This window comes from Stigmatopora argus, chromosome 7 (assembly GCF_051989625.1).
Source record: "Stigmatopora argus isolate UIUO_Sarg chromosome 7, RoL_Sarg_1.0, whole genome shotgun sequence".
NCBI classification, from domain to species: domain Eukaryota; kingdom Metazoa; phylum Chordata; class Actinopteri; order Syngnathiformes; family Syngnathidae; genus Stigmatopora; species Stigmatopora argus.
The window spans coordinates 3,438,771-3,457,890 of NC_135393.1; the positions used below are offsets into that span (position 1 = coordinate 3,438,771).

At 41.5% G+C, this 19,120-nt stretch overlaps 1 protein-coding gene across 5 annotated transcripts in view; it reads right to left on the reverse strand.

The window, feature by feature from the left end:
* Positions 1-19,120, reverse strand: part of dnm2b (dynamin 2b) — a 43,457-nt gene that overhangs the window by 6,690 nt on the left and 17,647 nt on the right. For 3 of the 5 annotated variants that reach the window (XM_077604916.1, XM_077604915.1, XM_077604918.1), the window contains 8 exons: positions 18,807-18,967; positions 17,464-17,606; positions 8,741-8,876; positions 8,570-8,637; positions 8,172-8,310; positions 5,919-6,005; positions 5,781-5,851; positions 2,727-2,781 (listed from right to left, as the gene is read on the reverse strand). In XM_077604916.1, coding sequence (XP_077461042.1) covers positions 2,727-2,781; positions 5,781-5,851; positions 5,919-6,005; positions 8,172-8,310; positions 8,570-8,637; positions 8,741-8,876; positions 17,464-17,606; positions 18,807-18,967 — 860 coding nt within the window. Of the gene's footprint in view, positions 1-2,726; positions 2,782-5,780; positions 5,852-5,918; positions 6,006-6,677; positions 6,817-8,171; positions 8,311-8,569; positions 8,638-8,740; positions 8,877-17,463; positions 17,607-18,806; positions 18,968-19,120 lie in introns of all 5 variants that reach the window. The other 2 variants (XM_077604919.1, XM_077604917.1) reach the window with 1 other exon arrangement.

Sequence of the window (19,120 nt, forward strand, 5' to 3'; positions counted from 1 at the left end):
AACCTAAATATCTCCCACGCAGTGCATCCAATCGCATTAACCTTTGTGCTCTGTAGAGGACATTCAGAGCTTTCCAATGATACCAAATTTCTTTTGCAGTATTCCAATTTACATAGATTGGGGAATTTCAAAATAAATGTGATTGGACAACATTTTTTTCATTTCCTGGTAGTCAGGTGGCTAAATAGACATATACATACATATACATATGCACACACATGTATATAGACATATATATACATATATACACACATATACACGTATACATATTCACAAACACATACACTTATACATAAACACAAATACACACATACACATTTTGTTGTACTCTGTTACTGTTGATTCTTCAGCTCCAGACTACTGAGGGACTATACGGATAAGCTTGGAAGAGTGACTGCATATTTTCAACCTCTGCAGAAGTTCCCCACCAAGACTTCCTGTTTTCATCTAACTCTACAATGTCTTTTTCTTTTGTCTGTATCCATTCTTGCCAACCAAGATGGCGCCGCTCAAGTGGCAGCTGGTAGCGGTAGCACCGTCCGCTCTTGCTCGTTTTGTGTTTTTGCTGCTTTTCTATCTTTTTAATTGCATTTTAATATTTCTTAATGCTTTCCCATATACTTTGCTTTGTACTTTGTGTTTTTTGCTTTGGTGTTCTGCGACCTTTTTGACTCGACCCACCCGTCACGTGGCTTGGTTTCTTTGTGCTAGTAGTCCTAGATGTCTTTGGAGCCGTTCAGCCGTGCCTTCGCTGTCATGCACGTGGGATCAGCTGTGAGCAGTGGACGATAGTGCCGGGAGAAGGAGCAACGCTCCAGACTGAGCATTCCATCATTGTTGTGGGAGCGTGAGATCTCTCCCTGGTCAGATGGAGGAGCTGCTAGGTTGCTAGGACAGTTTAGGAGGATCTAGGTAAGGAAGATGATCTTTAAAACCTCCAGACTACTGAGGGATTGTGTGGATCAGCTTGAAAGACTGATTCTGCATATTTAACCTCAGTCTAAGTCTGCAGAATGTCCCCACCTTGTGGACTTCCTGTGTGTGACACCAGTTCTTTATCTAGGTCTACAATGTCTTCTGTGTCTGTCTTGTTACTGCAACCAAGGAAATTTCCCAAATACGGGATGAAATAAAGTTCTTCTCGCTCTCTCTCTCTCTCTCTCTCTCTCTCTCTCTCTCTCTCTCGCTGTCTCGCTGTCTCTCTGTCTCTCTGTCTCTCTGTCTCTCTGTCTCTCTGTCTCTCTGTCTCTCTGTCTCTCTGTCTCTCTGTCTCTCTGTCTCTCTGTCTCTCTGTCTCTCTGTCTCTCTGTCTCTCTGTCTCTCTGTCTCTCTGTCTCTCTGTCTCTCTGTCTCTCTGTCTCTCTGTCTCTCTGTCTCTCTGTCTCTCTGTCTCTCTGTCTCTCTGTCTCTCTGTCTCTCTGTCTCTCTGTCTCTCTGTCTCTCTGTCTCTCTGTCTCTCTGTCTCTCTGTCTCTCTGTCTCTCTGTCTCTCTGTCTCTCTGTCTCTCTGTCTCTCTGTCTCTCTGTCTCTGTCTCTGTCTCTGTCTCTGTCTCTGTCTCTGTCTCTCTCTCTCATATACATATACATATACATATACATATACATATACATATACATATACATATACATATACATATACATATACATATACATATACATATACATATACATATACATACACATACGTACATACACACACACACAGTTACTTTGTTAATAGATGGTGAATTAGAACAAATAAAACATTTTTTTCCAATCCAATATCCTGTTTTTTTTTTTTTCAGAGGGTTGGAACGAATTAATTTGTTTTTAGTTCATTTCTATGGGAAACATTCGTTTGAGTTACGAGAAAATCGACATACGAGCTCAGTCTCGGGACGCATTAAGCTTGTATATAGAGGTACCACTGTATATTTAATTCATGATTTTTTAGAAAGTGCAATTTTGGCACCATTGGATATGCAGGTCAAAATAAATGTTATTGCCAGGATAAACATTTGTTTCATTGTTTTACATCTCAATTATTCTGCAATGCATTAAAGATTTTTTTGTATCCAAATCTTGATTAATCAATCATTTAAAATGAGTACGTAAATAATCAATAGCTGTAGCCCTAATTTGCAATAGAGTAATACCTTGCCATTTCACGCTTCAACTTTCGCGGCGTCACTACATCGCTATTTTTTAAATTATTTTTTAAGTTCATAAAAATGTGAAAATCACTGCTGAAAGTCGAAAGCCGAAGCAACTCCTTTGTCTTCCACTTGCTACTAGGACTCCGCACTGAAGAAAAATAAATAAATACATGTATTTATTATTATTATTTTTTAAGTCCATAAAAATGTGAAAATCCACGCTGAAACTTGTAACCAGAAGCCACTCTAGCTACTAGGACTCAGCACTGAAAAATTTATATTTTTTTAAAATAGGGTGACCCTACTTCGCGGTTTTTCGATTAGCGTGGTCCACATTAACCGCGATAATTGAGGTATTACTGTAAATCTATTTACTTAGGAGTGGAATTTAAAAAAAAGAGCTCAAACATTTATTATGCAGCAGTTTTATCGGTCGATAGTCAAGAGTATGCAGGCGATAAACAACATATTGCTCAAATAAGCACAACTTAATGCAATGAGGTGTGTTAATAGGATCAAAAATAGACCGGTAGGAAAGGTAAAAATAAAACACTGACCATGACATTAAAAACTAAAAAAATACGCAATTACCTGGTTAGGCATGACTCGTTTCTTTGTTGCATTTGCAGCTGTCCTCTGCTGTGCACTGCAAAATTAGGGGTTTTGCATAATTAATTGATAAAGATGACAAGATGGCGGCGCGCACGGGTGCAGCGGCTCAATGCTCTCCAGTTTGGTGTCGGTTGTAATTTACTAACATCTTCGAGGAAAACTTTTTCTACAGTCGCCAGGATTTAATTTCTCTCGGAAGGAGATGCGATATATCCATCACAACAGACCAACGGACCTACGATATCCCCGAGGACATCTCTAGACCTCCGGGATCTCCGCGGATAGTCAGCCCACTCAGAGTACGACGGAGGCGGCGAAGGGAAAGAAAACAAAAGCGCGGATGCCGGGCAGGCCTAGCTGCTAAGCTAAGGCAGCAACCACACCGAGCACCGCTTCCGAGTATCTTTTTGACCAACGCCAGATCCATCACCCACAAAATGGATGAGTTGGAACTTCAGATTGCTACCAACAGCTTTGTCAGGAACTGCAACATTATTCTCATCACGTAAACGTGGCTACACAGGCAAATCCCCGACGCCGCGGTATCGCTAGCTAGCCGGACGCTATTTCGAAATGATCGTTCGAAAGAATTAACAGGAAAAAGCAAAGGAGGGGGACTTTGCGTGTTCATACACAATGAATGGTGTTGCGACAGTAGGATCATTAACACTCACTGCTCCCCGGATTTAGAGCTATTGGCGGTACGGTGCAGTCACTTCTATCTATCTAGGGAGCTAACGGTTATCATTGTAATGGCTGTCTATATACCACCGGATGCTAACGTTAGCATGGCACTTAGCCTCCTGCTAACGGCTGTAAACAAACAGCAGCTTGACCACCCCTATGGAGTCTTTATTGTCGCTGGTGACTTCAACAAAGCGTGTTTGAAGACTGTTCTGCCTAAGTTTATCCAGTACGTGAAGTGTCACACCAGAGGAGAAAAAACTCTAGATCATGTTTATTTTAATATCAAACATGCTTATAGAGCCACTTCCCTCCCTAACCTGGCTGGATCAGACCATCTCTGCCTGTCCCTCACCCGCACATACACTCCACTCCGGAGGCTAACAAGGCCACAAATAAAGATAATAAAAACTTGGCCCGAGGACGCCCTTTCTCAGCTGCAGGACTGTTTTTCCCACACCAACTGGGAACTTTTCGAACACCATAACCTGGTGTTTTCACAAAAAAATTCAATTGTTCCCTGAAACAATCCATCATTCCATTCTGCCTGAAATATGCCACCATTATCCCTGTCCCTAAAAATCCAACCATTGACAGCCTGAATGACTATAGGCCTGTTGCACTCACGCCTGTGATCATGAAGTGCCTTGAAAAGTTGGTCGCCCGCCATATCAGGAATACAATCCCTCCCTCAGTTGACCCTCACCAGTTTGCTTATAGAGCAAACAGGTCCACTGAGGATGCTATCGCCATAGGTCTACACACAGCACTGAGCCACCTGGAGCACCATGGGAATTACGTGAGGATGCTTTTCATTGACTACAGCTCAGCCTTCAACACTATAATACTCTCCCACCTTGGACTATCCTCTTCCATCTGCTGCTGGATAAAGAACTTCTTAACCAACCGACCACAAACTGTTAGACTTGGTCCCCACCTCTCTTCCTCCATTACACTGAGCACTGGCTCCCCTCAAGGCTGTGTACTGAGTCCTCTTCTGTACTCCCTGTACACATACGACTGTGCACCAACCCACCAGTCTAACTTCATCATCAAATTTGCCGATTGTCACCACTGTGGTCGGACTCATCTCAGGAGGGGATGAGTCGGCCTACAGAGATGGTCAACAAACTGTCTTCGTGGTGTTTGGTGAACAATCTCACACTAAACACCACGAAAACTAAATAAATAATCCTGGACTTCCGCAAACGCAGCACAGATCTGGCCCACTCCTTTTCCTTATGGTACTCAGGAGGAACAACTTGGACACTAAGCTTCTGGTAACCTTCTATAGAGCCACTGTGGAGCGCATCCTGGCATACTGCATCACAGTGTGGTACACTGGAAGCACGGCAGCAGACAAAAAGGCCATGCAGAGAGTGATTAACACTGCCCAGAAGATCGTCGGCTGCTCTCTGCCCTCACTGGAAGACATTGCCAGCCCTCGTTACCTCAGCAGAGCCAGGAACATTGTCGGGGACCCATACCACCCTGGTGACAACCTGTTCCAGCTGCTGCCCTCTGGCAGACGCTACAGGTCTCACAAAGTATGGACAAATAGGCTTAAGGACAGTTTTTTCCCACATCCATCAGGACTCTAAACTTGCGGTAGCACGACACACAATCCCTTCTGTGTAATAACTTCGGGGTGCGGTAACATGAATGACGTTGGGCGGTGATCTGCCTCCTACTGGCTGACTGAAAGTAAGTGAGGAGACAGTGAGAGCCAAGTGCTCCGCTCGGGGGGTGATGCGATGTATCCATCACGGCAGAATGCCAACGAGTCTCAAATTATAACTTATTTGGGCCTTTTGCCGGGAAAACGCAACTTATGGAGAAGCACTACCAATTTTGTCATACGCAGCTGGGTATGATGACAATTAGGCTTTTGTCGAGTCAATGATGATGACAAAGCCTATGTCCGATTATTATTATTATAAAGCTCAGTATGTTGTATTTTCCTGGCATTGTTAGCTACAATGTACAAGTGTAAATAACTAGTATTTCAGAATCAATAAATAATTTTCCTCATACTCTCCTTGTCATTAATTACATTATTTATCATGAATTTGTACAATCGGTATAGGATTATGTATTATTTTCTGCACTGCAAATGGCCATACCTCTTTGTGATGGATCTGATTACAGTGAGGTAGTATAATAAATTAAGTGGCTTGAAAGGATTTTTTTAAATTACATTTTTTTTAAAAACTTAAGAGGATCCTTTGATTTAATGCTCTTTCCATTAATTCATCTTTGTTATTGTACATGATCAATCTAATTAGGGCAATCTAAGAACTAGGAAAAAAAAAACATTTGTCGTTGCTATAAAACCACAAATACTCTTACTTGGCAAATCCAATGAAGTCCTCATGGTTAGTGTTGATGTAAGATAGTTCAATGTCTATTAACAGGAGCACCTGATTGGCAAACATGAAATAATTGTTTAACACAATATTATTGTACAAAGATATTACATGGTCAAACCTGGTCTTTAGTCTTGCTGTCTCTCTCCCGAATGTATGTGGTAACAATTCGCTCAGTCTCTTCTCGAAGGCAAGGATATGATCCCAACTATAGACAACATAAAAAGAGAACACTGCTGCATGTACTGCTTTGACACAAAATAGGACATTAGAGTAAAAAAATATCAACATTCCAAATTAACATAGAATTCCAATAAGCATTATTGCTGAATGCATAAAGCAAGAGTAAGTCATACAAGGCAACAATGGTACCTCCAAGTTTGACCATATCTTTTTGTCCATCAGTCAATTCAACCCTCTGAGATGAAGTCTTTCGGGAACTGCTTGAAACTCTTTCCAAATATATAACTGGGATGGATGGTAATCAACCTTGGAGGTTCCACTGCATCAGTGACATAGTGCTTGAAATGAATGCATGAATGCAAAGAGCTGTAGTGAGAATGGTTTGGGGAACAGTGTATGTACTAAAGGTTTACTCTGCAGACTAGTTGTGACAGTTCTTAACAAGTCAGAGGAATTAATTTATCAGTGAGTAAAGGGTAGTTAAATCACTGCTCTTAATGTTGATGAGTGGAACAGGCTGGTGAAGGTCCAGGATCAGAGGGGCTTAAATTTAAAGAGGGATTCACAGGATGAGATAGGTGATGGGTGAAGCCTGCAACCATTAACAGCACCAGATAGCAGCGCATTATTATTTTTTCCTTCTTTGCATTGTTCTTTTTCGGGGTTGTTGTCTATCATCCCATCTCTCCAGTTTTACCTTTTCAGTGCACTTCCTGATCAGGGTGACAAGCTCGGTGACAACGAGGTTGACACATTTCAGACAGGGGTCTTTCAGCTTAATGATCTGCTTTTTCACTATGGCTTCAAACGCCAAGTCTGGAGTGAACAGGCCTGTCCTGTGGTGATGCATCATAGCAGTTGGACAATTAATGGAAATTGAAGCAGTGTAGCATTGATTAGAAAAGTGGTAAAGAGGAGTGGCAGAGAAATGAAATCCATAGTGAAGGAGTTCATTTTGAGGGTGACTATAACAAAAAGGAGAAAAAAGGACCATTTTAGTTAGTTTGGCTCCTGTTGTGACTTAATCCATCAAGCTGCCTTTTTGATTTAATCCATCAAGTGGCAAATTTGAAAATATAGGATGTGTTTTACTTTATTCATGATTAATCAACAAATCAAGGTTGGTTTGCCCTGAATCTTAGTTATTTACCTAAAGTTTGTTCAAATAGTGTATCTAACAAAAAGTAAAGGGTAATGCACTGACAGTGTAAATTTCACAAGCAACCATGCGTCGTTCATAATTAATAATATTTTTCAAAAATCTGGGGAAGCATGAGATGCCATGAAACCACAAACAAAACTGCTATTAAGAGAGAAACAATAAACAAAGACAAGCACTGGTAATGTGAAATGGATTGCTCACATAACTTTGTCTAAAGTTCTAAACCATCATATTGCAAAAAGCATTTACCAGTTATTGACATTCGCCCATTCATCCACAATTCATACACGTATTGTTATGTACAGCACTCTTGAGCCTACTATGAGCAATATGTCAAAAACCGACATGCATTATTAGTGTTTGAAGCTTGCAAGCATAGCAGTGGAAAACATAATGAATATTGACACAATTAAGGACAGTTTGGAAACGTATATTATACTATTATATTATATTGTACATGTATGTATGTGTATTTGTATATTTATATATATACACATATATACCTATACATATATATATATATATATATATATATATATATATATATATATATATATATATATATATATATTTATATATATATATATATATATATATATATATATATATATATATATATATATATATATGTGTGTATTTGTATATATATATATATATAGAGAGAGAGAGAGAGAGAGGGAGAGAGAGAGAGAGAGGGAGAGAGGGAGAGGGAGAGAGGGAGAGAGGGAGAGAGGGAGAGAGGGAGAGAGGGAGAGAGGGAGAGAGGGAGAGAGAGAGAGAGAGAGACATACAATGTTGAAAATGGAAACACTTCGTACACAGGCATTACTATATTAGATTATTTTTTTTAAATCAATTTTTAAATAAAAGCAGAAAATTGATAATTAAAGACAATTTAATGCTAATGTGAAAATATATAGGCAGCATATAAATATTGTCTGATCTGGAGAGAAAAAAAGGTTGCTCCTGGCAGCACTGCAGTTGACCACGCCCTCGGGTACAATCATGGCAGAGACCATGCAGTGATACCTTATTAGTGCACTGCCTGACTGTGTTGATGAGCTCTTGGATAACCATGTCGATGCATTTCAGACACGGTTCTTTGAGCTTAATGATCTGCTTTTTCACTATGGCTTCAAACGCCATATCTGGGGTGAACAGGCCTGTCCTGAAGGACAGAGATTGACAGACATGGAGCACAAAGAGAGGATTTGCACTTGGGGGGAACTTAAGCAGAAAGTAAGCCAGGGATCCAAAATAAGATCAAACTAAAACCAAAAAAATCACACAATGTGTAAGGACGTGAAAAATTTGATAGAGGTGTATGTGTTGAGATTCACAAACAAGGGAGGGAGCTCAAATACTGGTTAAAAGATAGATAGAAAATTGTTTATGTAATACTTTGTCGATAGGCTGTTCCAACTTGCCTGACTCCATGGATGTTTTTGATAGCATAACTGATCTCTTTTCTTAGCTCCTTCTCATCAAACTCCATCTAAGACACGAAGAAGGAACATGTATGTGTTATCACCCATCATCAGCCATTACCAGATATTAAGTTAATGCCTTATGACAGTAAACATTGTAAAGATAATCACCTTCACCAGCTCAAAAGGAAAACGCTCATGAAAAATGCGGTTGATCTTTGCTCCTCCAGATAAATTGGAAGTGTCCACCTGATCCCCTGAGCCTTCGATGCACTTCTCAAAGTCCACACCAAACTGCTGAACCATCCTGTATTGAAAGCACTGCAGTATAGTTTTCAAATATGTTGGTGTGTATGTTTGTATTATAGGTGTGACGATACATTTTAACTATCCAGCTCGATATGCCAGAATCACGATAATCAGAGTTTTCTAAAATCGATTCTGTGATATATCGCGATATTACATTGCACTGTTTTTGTATCGAGTTTGAGTTTGATTTATTTAATAAGGGACAGCACATATTAATGAACATATCTATATTCATGTTAACGAACATATACAGTGGTACCTCTACATACGAGCATCTCTACATACGAGCAGCTCGAGATACTAGGAAAATTTTGAGATGCGAGAAAGCCAGGTGGCCAAGACATGAGAGGCTGTTTATGACTTTTTGCCGCATCTCTTTCGTGTATAACAGATATCTACGAGCACTGGGCGGAGCTTGCATTTTCCCGTATTTTTTCCCCGTTAGTCAATGCATAATACAAAGTGAACAACAATGGATCCAAAGCAAACAGGTGGAATGAAGAGTTGTGCAAAGAAAAGGCGAACGTTGACAATCAATATTAAGCGCGAAATAATTGAAAAATATGAGAGTGGCGTATGTGTCACAAAGCTCGTTGTCATGGATGATATCGTGTCACTTGGAAATTCCTCCTGGCTGGAGGTTAACGAGGCAGATGTGAATGACCTAATCGCCGAGCACCACGAAGAACTCATGACACAGGATTTAATCGAGCTCCAGAAGAGTGAACATTTGGAGGTGTTGCGGGCACTCAGTAGCGAGGAGTAGGTGGACGGGGGGGACCGCCTGGCTACAAAGGACATCAAAGACATGCTAGCGAAGTGGCAAGAGTTTTCTGATTTTGGAGAAAAGAGGCACCCTGACAAGCTGGCAAGTGGTCGCGCGTTATCGTATTGTGAGGACATTTGTGCGTGTCATTTTCAAAATATTTTGAAGGGAAGGCAAAAACAAACAACTCTTGATGCGTTCCTTTTAAAAACTCCCGCTGAACGTCTGGGTGGAGTCAACCCAGAGAACAAAGGTAAAAAAAATAAAACAAAATTTGAATTCAGTTTTGTGTAAAGGTACATTAAACGTATGTTTGAGTGTCTGTATATATTAATCCAAGTTAATTTAAATTTGTTTGTTCTGTTACGAGTGCATTGCCGTGGAAAGTTCTACCAAACGTCCGTTCTACCAAACGTACGGCCGACCAAACGTCCGGTCGACCAAACGTCCGGGGACCAAACGTCTTTCGACGAAACGTCCGAGTACCCACACACACAACCACACACACGCACACACAGGTGCTTTGGTTAATTGCAGTCTTTTGGAAGAGAACTCACAGTCACCTTTAGAGCCTGCCCTTCTTGATGTGTTGGAATTTTTTCCTACAAAATCTTGTAGTGGAGTGTTGGAATTATTGTAAATAAGTTATCCTGATTCTGGTATGACTGTCAAAATGTTAGTTAATAGAATTAGAGTGTCTTGAGCCCTGGGTCAGTTTCACCTTATTAAACAAAGAGGAACTACCCAGGGGTCTGCTCGTCTGTTTGAACCATTGTGTGAGGATTGCAGGATATCGGGAAAGAGACTATAAAGATGTTATCTTAAAAGAGCATATGGTCATGATCAAAGAACCTTTTGTAACTGGGAGAGAACTCTCTCTCCTTTGATCAGCTTGAAACTTCCTGTAACTTGGACACTCCCAAAACACAATAAGAGACTTGGCAGGAGGACACATCTTCAGAGTGTGTCGAAGGACTGAGACGCGAGCAGTCCCGAGAACCTCTCATTTTTAAATAAAATAACCTCAATTCTTTGTGTTCTTACTTCTTTCAGATTGGTGATACAAATGTCTGGTGTTTAAACCTAACATGGAGGAGCTTTGTGTTGGAAGATTTTGTAAACTATGGTGGCATATGCATATTTAATAGTATTGTCCCAGTTCAGGTGTTTGTATTTTTTTAATATCGGACAGTGGTCATGCGTTTTTGGCTTTCTTTCCAATACTTTCACAGCTTGCTTATAAATGGTTTCAATTGGTTTTAGTGTTGTTTTGCAGGCCGATGACCAACGTGTTCGGCAGTAAGTAATGTGTGATTTGATCATTGTGTCAAAATAAAGTTTTGCAGTTAGACTGTTTCTAATGAATCTAAAATTGGACAGTTTGAATTTAACATATTTTCCACACTATAAGGCACACCTAAACGCCATGCGCCTTATAATCCGGTGTGCCTTATATATAGATCAATATTGAGCTGCAACAGATCTCGCAACTACGGTAAGCAGCCGCTGACTCCATTTTCCCCGTAGAAGTAGTGCACGGTGCATGCTGGGATATATAAAACAGCGTTTCATTTCCATTTGTGTGTTTACAATTTTCTTGCCACAAGTTTAAGATGTTGTGGGGGCCATGTAGGGGCATGAAATTATACATTTCATGCAAGATGGCGGCGCGCACTGACGCTGCGGCTCTAAGCTCTCCAGTTCGGTGTCGTTCGTTATCTTACAGTCGCCAGGATTTACTCACTATCCGAAGGATATGCGATACATCCGATTTCTTAACACACTCTCCGGGATCTCCGTGGCTAGCCAGCCCACCAAAAGCACGTCGCAGGCGGCGAAGGGATAGGAAACAGAAGCGAGGATGCCGGGGGGGCCTTGCTGCTAAGCTGAAACAACATCCACACCGAGCTCCGCTTCCAAGTATCCTTTTGACCAACGCCCGATCCATCACCCACAAAATGGATGAGTTGGAACTTCGTATTGCTACCAACAGCTTTGTTAGAAACTGTAATATTATTATCATCTCCGAAACGTGGCTACACCCGCATATCCCCGACGCGGCGGTATCGCTAGCTAGCCGAACGCTTTTTCGCAACGACCGTTCTAAAGTATTAACAGGCAAAAGCAAGGGCGGTGGACTGTGCATGTATGTACATAATGAATGGTGTTGCGACAGTAAAATTATTGACACTCACTGTTCCCCGGATTTAGAGTTATTAGCAATACGATGTAGGCCCTATTATCTTCCAAGAGAGCTTACCGTCGTCATAGCAACGGCTATCTATATACCTCCGAATGCTAACGTTAACACGGCACTTAACCTCCTGCTAGCGGCTGTTAACAAACAACAGCTTGCTCACCCCGATGGAGTTTTTATTGTCGCTGGTGATTTCAACAAGGCGTGTTTAAAGACTGTTTTACCTAAGTTTATTCAATATGTAAATTGTAATACTAGAGGAGACAAAACTCTTGACCATGTCTATTCTAACATCAAACATGCTTATAAAGCCACTTCCCTACCCCACCTAGCTGGATCAGATCACCTCTGCCTATCTCTCACCCCCGCTTACACTCCACTCCGGAGGCAAACAACGCCACAAATAAAGACAATAAAAACTTGGCCCGACAACGCACTCTCTCAGCTGCAGGACTGCTTTTCCCGCACCAACTGGGAACTTTTTGTACACGACAACCTCCAGGACTACACGGACTCTGTTCTTTCTTACATAAAAAACTGCATCGACAACGTCACTATAGATAAACGAATACGGGTTTTTCCTAACCAAAAACCCTGGATGACCAATGAGACACAGGCACTCATCAAATGCCGTAATTCCGCCTTTAGATCAGGGGACAGGATAAAATATAGCGCTGCCAGAGCTCAGCTGAAAAGAGGCATTAAAAAGGCCAAGGCAGCATATACCAAAAAAACTGAGGAGCACTTCACAGAAAATAACCCAAAGAAGATGTGGCAAGGAATACGACATATTACCAACTACAACAACAATACTATGTCTGTTAATGCAGATGCCTCACTAGCGGAGAATTTGAACCGTTTCTTTGCCCGCTTTGAGACTGACAAATCAGGCCCAGTCTCAACACCCCCACCACCACCCTGCAGCAATACACTGACGTTCCGGGAACAGGAAGTGAGACTGGTAATGCGGTCTGTGAACACCAGGAAGGCTGCGGGCCCTGACGGAGTACCTGGGAAGGTGCTCAAAGCCTGTGCTGACCAGCTGGCTGGAGTCTTCACAAATATTTTCAATTGTTCCCTGCAACTATCCATCATTCCATCTTGTCTGAAATCTGCCACCATCATCCCTGTCCCCAAAAAGCCAACCATTGGCAGCATGAATGATTATAGGCCTGTTGCCCTCACGCCTGTGATCATGAAGTGCTTTGAAAAGTTGGTAGCCCGCCATATCAGGAATACAATCTCTCCCTCAATTGACCCTCACCAGTTTGCTTACAGGGCAAACAGGTCCACTGATGATGCTATTGCCATTGCTCTCCATACAGCACTGAGCCATCTGGAACACCCTGGGAACTACGTGAGGATGCTCTTCATTGACTACAGCTCAGCCTTCAATACCATAAAACCGGACATTCTGACTGACAAACTCTCCCACCTTGGACTATCCTCTTCAATCTGCTGCTGGATAAAGGACTTCTTGACCAACCGCCCACAGACTGTTAGACTTGGTCCCCACCTCTCTTCCTCCATTACACTAAGCACTGGCTCCCCTCAAGGCTGTGTACTGAGTCCTCTTCTGTACTCCCTGTACACCTACGACTGTGCACCCACCCACCAGTCTAACGCCATCATCAAATTCGCTGACGACACCACTGTGGTCGGACTCATCTCAGGAGGGGATGAGTCGGCTTACAGAGATGAGGTCAACAATTTGTCTTCGTGGTGCTCGGTGAACAATCTCACACTGAACACCACGAAAACTAAAGAAATAATCTTGGACTTTCGCAAACACGGCACAGATCTGGCCCCACTCCTCATAAATGGAGTATGTGTAGACAGGGTCCAGTCCTTTAAATTCCTGGGGGTCCACGTCACGGACAAGCTCTCATGGTCTACAAACACCACGGCAGTGGTGAAGAAGGCTCAGACACGACTCCATTTCCTCAGGGTGCTCAGGAAGAACAACTTGGGCTCCAATCTTCTGAGAACCTTCTATAGAACCACTGTAGAGAGCATCCTGGCGTACGGCATCACAGTGTGGTACGCTGGAAGCACGGCGGCGGACAAAAAGGCCATGCAGAAAGTGATTAACACTGCCCAGAGGATTGTCGGCTGCTCTCTGCCCTCACTTGAAGACATTGCCAGCCCGCGTTACCTCAGCAGAGCCAAGCACATCATAGGGGACCCTTACCACCCTGGTCACAATCTGTTCCAGCTGCTGCCCTCTGGCAGACGCTATAGGTCCCACAAAGCTCGGACAAATAGGCTTAAGGACAGCTTTTTCCCCACATCCATCAGACATCTAAACTCGCGCTAACATACACACATTCCCTTCTGCGGCATATGAATAGATGTTTGGTTAGTGATCTGCCTCCTACTAGCTGACTTGAAGGAAGGTAAGTGGCAGACAGTGTGCGGTAATCGAGAGGTAAGCGACCTGTATGTAATCGAGAGGTAAGCGACCTGTATCCACAACAGCGGAATGACAAATTACAAGTCCGTAACTTACACTTATTTAGGTCTTTTGCCGATTAAACGTAGCTTATGGAGAAGCACCATCAATTTTGTCACTTTTGCCGATTAAACGTAGCTTATGGAGAAGCACCATCAATTTCGTCACACGCAGTTCTGCGTGTGATGACAAGTAGGCTTTTTTGTGTTGTGGTAATGACGACATGGCCTATGTCCGATTATTATTATTATTATTATTATTATTATATGGGTTCTAATGTCGAAATATTTCATTTTTTTTCGATGGTTCCTATTACTGCAATAGTTGTCACTTTCGAACAAGAAATAAAAAGAAAAGAAATCAAAGCGGAATTTTAATGCATTAACATTAAATTCTTCTTTTGGGGGGGGCGCAACAGAATATCCCAAGAAGCACTGAACTACGGTAAAATGGCGACGCCCTGAGCGAGCAGTGGCTGGCACAAGTGAGTGAGTTTCTTTATGTTTTATGCAAGATGTTTTTTTTTCTTGAATTTCATTCATAGAAGTCTAAATAAATGTGGTTTAGCGTTTTATCTTTTTATCTTTTCTCAATTTTGAAATAAATGACCGTATTGCCTGCATTGTCTTGCGTTAAGGCGTTTCGTATTTGTCACCTTGAAGTTTCGTGCATGTCAAGTCTAATATATGCGCATATAAGCCGTAGCCTGAATTCAGTCATCATTTTTTGAGCGACAAATGCGGCTTATATGCGAGAAAATACGGTAAACTTTAACTTTGCTCCTCCACGCCGTCCAACTGTGTTACATGCCCAGAGAGCTCTATTTTCGAATAAGAGCATCAGTCCGCTGCACAACTTAAACGGACTTCCACTTTGCTCCTCTGTTGCATCCAGCCATCTTAGCCACTCAGAAAGCTCTATTTTCAGACAAAGGCAATGGCGGCCATCATAACATCGTGCAGAGGTTGGACTTTGACACATTTCTGGGAAATTCCACCATCAGCTCCGCTACCGCAAGGCTCCCGGAAGTCCAGTCCACTGAGAATGTCAGGCCCCGGACCAGATTGGTGGTTGGTTGTGCCTTCCACCCAATCACAGGCCCAGCCCCTAATCACTCAAACGTTTCCAGGTGTGAGTCATCAGCCAGTGGGGAATATATAAAGCCAAGAAGAACATGACCATGCTGCTGGATCGTCTTATCAGTTCACTGTTAGGTACCCTCTCTTAGTTTCTCCTCGCCTGCCTTTATTGATCGACGACCTCTTGTTTTTGTTCTGAGGATTCCGACCACGCTCAGCCCCACGACAACGGACCACGGACAACGACTTCCCGCTCGCCCTTTGTACCCTCCACTCTGGACTTCATGACGGACTTCACGGTTACCGACCTTCCTTCCATGACTAACTACTCGCCGACGCTACTCCCTTCGGTGCCTTGCCCTTCTCTTGGACGACTCTAATAAAAGATTCGATATCCAGACTTGCTGCCCTTGCCTGCTTTGGGGTCCTCAATCCCCGATCATAACAGAGAGTTCTATTTTCGGAAAAAGGCTAAGGTATCCGCTGTCAGGACACACGCTCCAGGCTCACATTTCTGAAAAATATCCACCCTCACTGAGGCTTCCAGTGATTCAATCCACTCAGAAAGCTCTATTTCCAGATAAAAGGGACTGCCACTGCCCGCTACCATTTTTTTCTTCCTTCGGAGATGAGTTGAGTGGCAGTCCCACGTCTTCCGCCATTTTTCTGATTTGCAAGTGGAAGACAGGGAAGTGTCTTCTGCTTGCGAGGTTCAGTAGGAATGTTGACTTTTTTTAAACATCTTTTATTTGGATACTTAATATAAAAACACAATGTACTGAAGCCGCAAATGTTGAAGCCATGAGTGAATGCCTTTATAGTCATTATACAAGTATAATTAGATTTAAAGCTTCACCTTGAAGTGCACACATACCGTATTTACTCGCATATGAGCCGCCCGCGCGTGTAAGACGCACCCTGAAAATTACCTAGAATTTTTTAATTTTACAATTTCTCGCGTATAAGCCGCCCCCCTGATTACCAATTTTCACCTCCATATTTATGGTTTCAATAGGGAGTAAGAATGTGTTACTTTGAAGGGAAAATCTTTAGAAAAATCATCAAAAGTGGTATTTCTGAGATATTGAATGAACAAAAGCACATTATTAGGGTCAATATCATAAGAAAGTTAATATGCCTGTCTTTGTAAATACAAAATATCAAATCATTCCATTTGAAAAAGAAATAAGTATCTTGATGAGAACCTGATGCTTTCTAATTACTTAAATTACATTTTTCTTACCAGATATTTAAGATGTTGTGGCAGCCATATTTCTTCATATTACTCCAATAGTTGTCACTTTTGAACAAAAATACAATGAAAAGTAGATAGAAATAGTAGAATTTTGTTTTATTTCAAAATCAAGGCTACTCACGTCTGGCCAGTCAGAGCCCATTTAAATAGGTTGAGATGGCAGCGCCCTAGGTAAGATGGCTGCCCTGGGACTTAGGTAAAATGGCCGTGCCCCGAGCGAGCAGAGACGGGAACGTGAGTTTTTTCATGTTTTATGCAAGATACGTGCGTTTTTTCTTGAATTTCATTCATCGACATCAAAATAAATTTAGTTTAGCGTTTTATCTGTTTATCTTTTCTCTATTTTGAAAAAAGGACCGTATCGGCCGCATTCGCTTGCGTGATGATGTCGCGGCGCCATTGCGTCATAACGTCACCATTTCATCGCATCGTCAACTTGCAGTTTCGTGCATGTTGTGTTTTTAAGCGCAAATAAGCTGTACCCTCGATTCTGCCATCATTTTTGGCCAACAAAAGCGGTTTATATGCGAGTAAATACAGTAATCAATAAATAAATAATAAATAAATAAGTAGTCAACCTAAATAAGTAGTCAACATGAATACGTGGTCACATAAATTAATACTTGTACAAAAAGTGACTAAAGTGGTTAGTAACCTATGGAGTTTCAGTGCAAGTACAAGATAAGAAGTTAGACTAGATTAGCTACTCATAGGTGAAAAATAGATTGGTGAAAAGGTGCCCTCTTTATGGGTTGGAATGAAAACCTGCACCCACTGCGGCCCTTTGTGGAATAGTTTGCCCACTTCTGATCTAGTGCATGTGTGTGTGTACTCACTGGAGTAGAGCCTTGGTTTTGCGTGCAGGATCATCAGGACGGAAGTTTTTGTATTCTTCCACCTCTTTCTCCAGGGAGAGCAACTGACTTTGAAGCTTACTGCGTAATCCTGGCAGAGTGTCACGGATGTGGTTGGTAAGTTGCTAGATGAAAAGGGGGGGGAATTAATTGAACTTCAATACAGTATTAATGAGAATTTAATAGCAGGAAAAATATTTTAGGAGACAAATCAATATGAAATTAAATGCAATGTACCCGATAAATTGTGCCACCAGTTTTTAGTTGCTATTAAACCATGCCTGACATCACAAAAGGTATCAGTGTATGTGCAAGACCATCACCAAACCTGTTTGTCTATAAGAAGACTAAAGAGACTAAAGAGGTATAATAATAAGATAACAAGAACATGAAAATAGAAAAAGAGTCAAGTGTATAAAACATGATAACTGCACCCCGATAATATGGTTAGTGTTTCAAGAAAATGCTTTGTATAGGTGTATGATAAAAGCGTTAATACATTCATTTTAAGTTATTAAATCATGTTTTCTGTTATCAATTGTAATGTAATTAGTCATCTAATATAATCTGTTTACATTACTAACAAATAACAGATACTCTACAATAGGCAAATAATATTCTTTCGCTCTTGTCCAATCACCTTAGCAAAAGAAGTTTGTATCGTTGAAATTGGTCGAAGCAATCCCAACGGTTTGTTCCGAGAGTGCAGAGTAGATATGTTTATCAAACAGTTATTGAATGTTTGTGATTATGATGCTAACATGTTGTTACTTTTCAATAAAAACTTGTATCGGAAGGACAGGAGGGAATTAGCTCAAATAAACTGTTGGGCGCAATTCTCCTGGCCAGTGTCTTAGACTTTTGGTGTCCATGTCAGTTTTCTTTTAAAAACAAACTTGTTTTAATGAGGATTAAGCTTATGGAGGCAGATATCTCCATTGAGAGTGTATTAAAAAATAGAATGAAACAAAAGGAATAGTGAAGGTTAGACAATTGACGACAAGGTCAGAGAGACCTCACTTGTGTCCAAGTATGGTATAAGGACTATATCGGTAGAAGGATGTTGAAGGTGGAACTGCCAGGGAACAGGGCTAGAGGGAAACCTAAGTTACATGGAAATAATGAGGGAGGGAATGAAAGTGGCTGTGTTTGGGGAGGATGATTCAAAGGACAGGGTGGAGTGGAAAACGTTGATTCGTTGTGGTAACCCCCGGGACAATCCATGAATGTAATATAAAATAACTAGATTTTTTCAGTAGATTTGTTCTTCAAATGTCATATGACAATATTTCTTGACGGTAGTGCTGGCTAGATGCAAGTCTGACCTGATTCAGTGTCTTCTGCAGGTGTGGTGTGCCCATGCGTTCTGCAAAGTGTCTGTATGCCGGATGGGACAAGAAGAACTTGCGCTCAGCAGCCAAAGCAGCACGAATGTCTTTCTTTCCATCAATGTCTTTCTGACTCCGGTTCACCACCCCAACGTAACCTTGAAAAAATACGGACAGAAAATCCTAGACTACTATAATATCAAAACCAGTGTTTTATCTAGTGCGAATGACAAAGATAGAGGCTTCTAAATGTGTCAAACTAACACAAAACTGAATTTTTAGTTTGATGACTTCCTGATTCATGTTCGTCA